This window comes from Penaeus vannamei, chromosome 19, assembly GCF_042767895.1.
Source record: "Penaeus vannamei isolate JL-2024 chromosome 19, ASM4276789v1, whole genome shotgun sequence".
Taxonomy (NCBI): Eukaryota; Metazoa; Arthropoda; class Malacostraca; order Decapoda; family Penaeidae; genus Penaeus; species Penaeus vannamei.
Window position 1 is genome coordinate 15,730,575 of NC_091567.1, and position 2,500 is coordinate 15,733,074.

Consider the following 2,500-nt stretch of genomic DNA (forward strand, 5'->3'; position numbering starts at 1 on the left):
AAAGAGCCTTTAAAAGAAAAGAGTTCTAGCAAGACAGGTAGTGAAAGTGTAACAGAACCCTCAGCTGTGATAAATGGGGAGAAGCATGAAGCGGGTAAATCAAAGGACACACAGATAGAGTCTCTAGAGGACCAATCATCGAGTCTGAGTTTAAAGCCACCACTGCCTAAGGACCAAGTAACAGAGAAGGGGAAGCCCTCTGCCAAAGATGTAGCATTGCCGAAAAGTAGCAGTAGAGGTGAAAAGGAGGACATGGTTACAGAGCAACCAGAACCCATGGAAGTAGAGTCAGCTACTCCTACACTGTCTGTGAGTGCCCCAGGCCCCACAAAGACATCAGGGAGTGCAAAGTCAATTGGATCTGTCGCCTCAAATGAGGGCACCCTGAAGGCATCAGACTCCTCATTATCTAGAGAATCTGTTAGTCCAATGAAGTGTGATGCAGCGTTGGCTCCCATACCTCAGGAAACACCTAAGAAATCGAAATCTCCATCTCCAAGCCAGACTCCAAAGGTGAGGAAGGTGAAGTCAAAGTCCATAGTCAAAACATCGTCTAAAAATTCAGTCGAAGGCCAGCCATCGGAAACAATGGCTGTCAATGGTGAAAGTATTAGGGTTGCCCCATCTCCTATTCCCAAAGTAGATGAGACTGAAAAAGTTTTGCAAGAAACGGCTGATAAGATTAAGCTTTCTGAGGAATCACACATTCCTATAATAGTGAAGACAGGGGATGGGGAAACTCAGGTCATAGAGACGGGAAATGATGTCGCCACAACCAAGGAAGGTGAGTCGGTCAGTGAGCCTCGGCGGAAGGAAAGTGAATCAGCTACAGAGTCGGTTTCAAGTAAAGATGCTAGCCAATGCTCATCCATGTTGTCAACCCCGGCTCGGAGTCGAGCTGGTTCTGAGTCATCCACGGAGGCTCGACCATCCCGTACAGACCCTGCCAAACGTCAGTCCAAAATATTTAAGGCGGCTGCTATGTGGGAGAACCAGGGAACGCAGCCTCCGCCACCTCTCGAGAAACCAAAGAAAGCAGTACGAGCTGGTGGGAAAGTTATGACTGACCTTGCCAAGAAGTTTGAGGAAAAACCAACCATTGACCGGAAGAGTAAAGTGGTACCATTATTTAAGGTAAATTATTAAAATGTAATCATTTGTGTATGTTCACACTCTCATGTGTCAGTCACCAGGTTAAATTGTCACAGTAAATGGTCAGTGTCATAAGCATGGTGTTGGTATGGATGGTATTTTACATGGTACCTCACTCACACGTCACTTCAATATTTATGTTAGAACATTAACTTATATGCACATAATGAGAAAAATTCTTGGGGCATTCTGTGACTCAAAAATTTTCTCATTATGCTTAGCATAGCTAGAACTTTATGTTTTCACATCTGTGTTTATGATAACATGTAGAGTTCCTTTATGTAAGCAGTTGAACAATTATGTGTTATATAAATTTGTGTTTTTAGTTACTGAAGATTAGTTTGTTGATTTAAATAATGAATTTTATTTATTTCTCTTTAGTTTTTTAAACGTGCTAAGGGACCTATACTACTGTAGACTTTTTTATGTCTTTCCAAAAAGAAATCTGATATATGTTTTTTCTCAAACAGGTGTCTGATGCAAGGAAAGCCTTTGAGCAAAAGCCAGCAGATAAGCCAAGTGTCATCCTGAGGAAAAAGCCTGTAACAGAATCTTTGCCGTCATCACCAACAAACAAAGACACTCCTACATTGGCCACAACGCAGTCTGGACCAATTGTATCAGAAGAGGGAGTCAAAGGTCTGAAGCCTTCCACAGAGAGTACAACAGCAGTGGATCTGAAGAAAGAGAAAACTCCGGTCAAGGAAACAACCTCCAAAGCAGACACAGAAAAGGAGAAATCACCCAGGGTGGTTGCTAAAGAACCTGCTAAACCTAAAGAAATTGCAAAGTCAGAATCTCCCAAACCGGAAATATCAAAAGTTAAGTCACCACAGCCTGAAAAGGTTGATCAGATCCCTGTTGAGAAGGCAGAGAAGAAAAAACCTGAGGAAGAAGAGAAAAAGGAGAAAGTTGAGGATGCCAAGAAGACTGCAGCTGCAGACAAGCCACGGGTTGGTGCTGATGAAAAGTTGGTCACTACGAAGACTCCCACTCATACCCTAGAGGTAAGTCCTCGGGAAATGGTGACGAGCTCTGAAGAGGAAGAGGCTGTTGTAGTGGGTGGTCTTAACTTGAAGCTTGGTGGTGTGGGTAAGATATCAGAAGTAGGGACTAAGCAAGAATTGCGAAAGGCTGAGTCATCAGACTCCTCGGACTCAGAATCAGAGGCAGAAAAACTTCTCAAGCTTTTGTCGGAGAAGCGAGAAAAAGTGGAAGCTGCGAGGAGAGAAAAGCTACGCAAGGTGTCAGAAGCCAAGGAGCGAGAGATCAAGAAGGACATGCCATCCATCAAGGAAGAACCCCAGTCTAAATCTCCCTCTAAATCCCCCTCTAAATCTCCTTCTAA

General features: G+C 43.7%; 1 protein-coding gene across 18 annotated transcripts in view; it reads left to right on the forward strand.

Annotated features, from left to right (window-relative positions):
- The window catches only part of LOC113823429 (Nuak family kinase 1), a 142,604-nt gene that overhangs the window by 95,303 nt on the left and 44,801 nt on the right, over window positions 1–2,500 (forward strand). For 16 of the 18 annotated variants that reach the window (XM_070133980.1, XM_070133984.1, XM_070133985.1 and 13 more), the window contains 2 exons: window positions 1–1,134; window positions 1,623–2,500. The exon at window positions 1–1,134 is cut by the window's left edge and continues 654 nt beyond it; the exon at window positions 1,623–2,500 is cut by the window's right edge and continues 256 nt beyond it. In XM_070133980.1, the coding sequence (XP_069990081.1) occupies window positions 1–1,134; window positions 1,623–2,500 (2,012 nt within the window). The remainder of the gene's footprint in view (window positions 1,135–1,622) is intronic. The other 2 variants (XM_027376056.2, XM_027376065.2) reach the window with 2 other exon arrangements.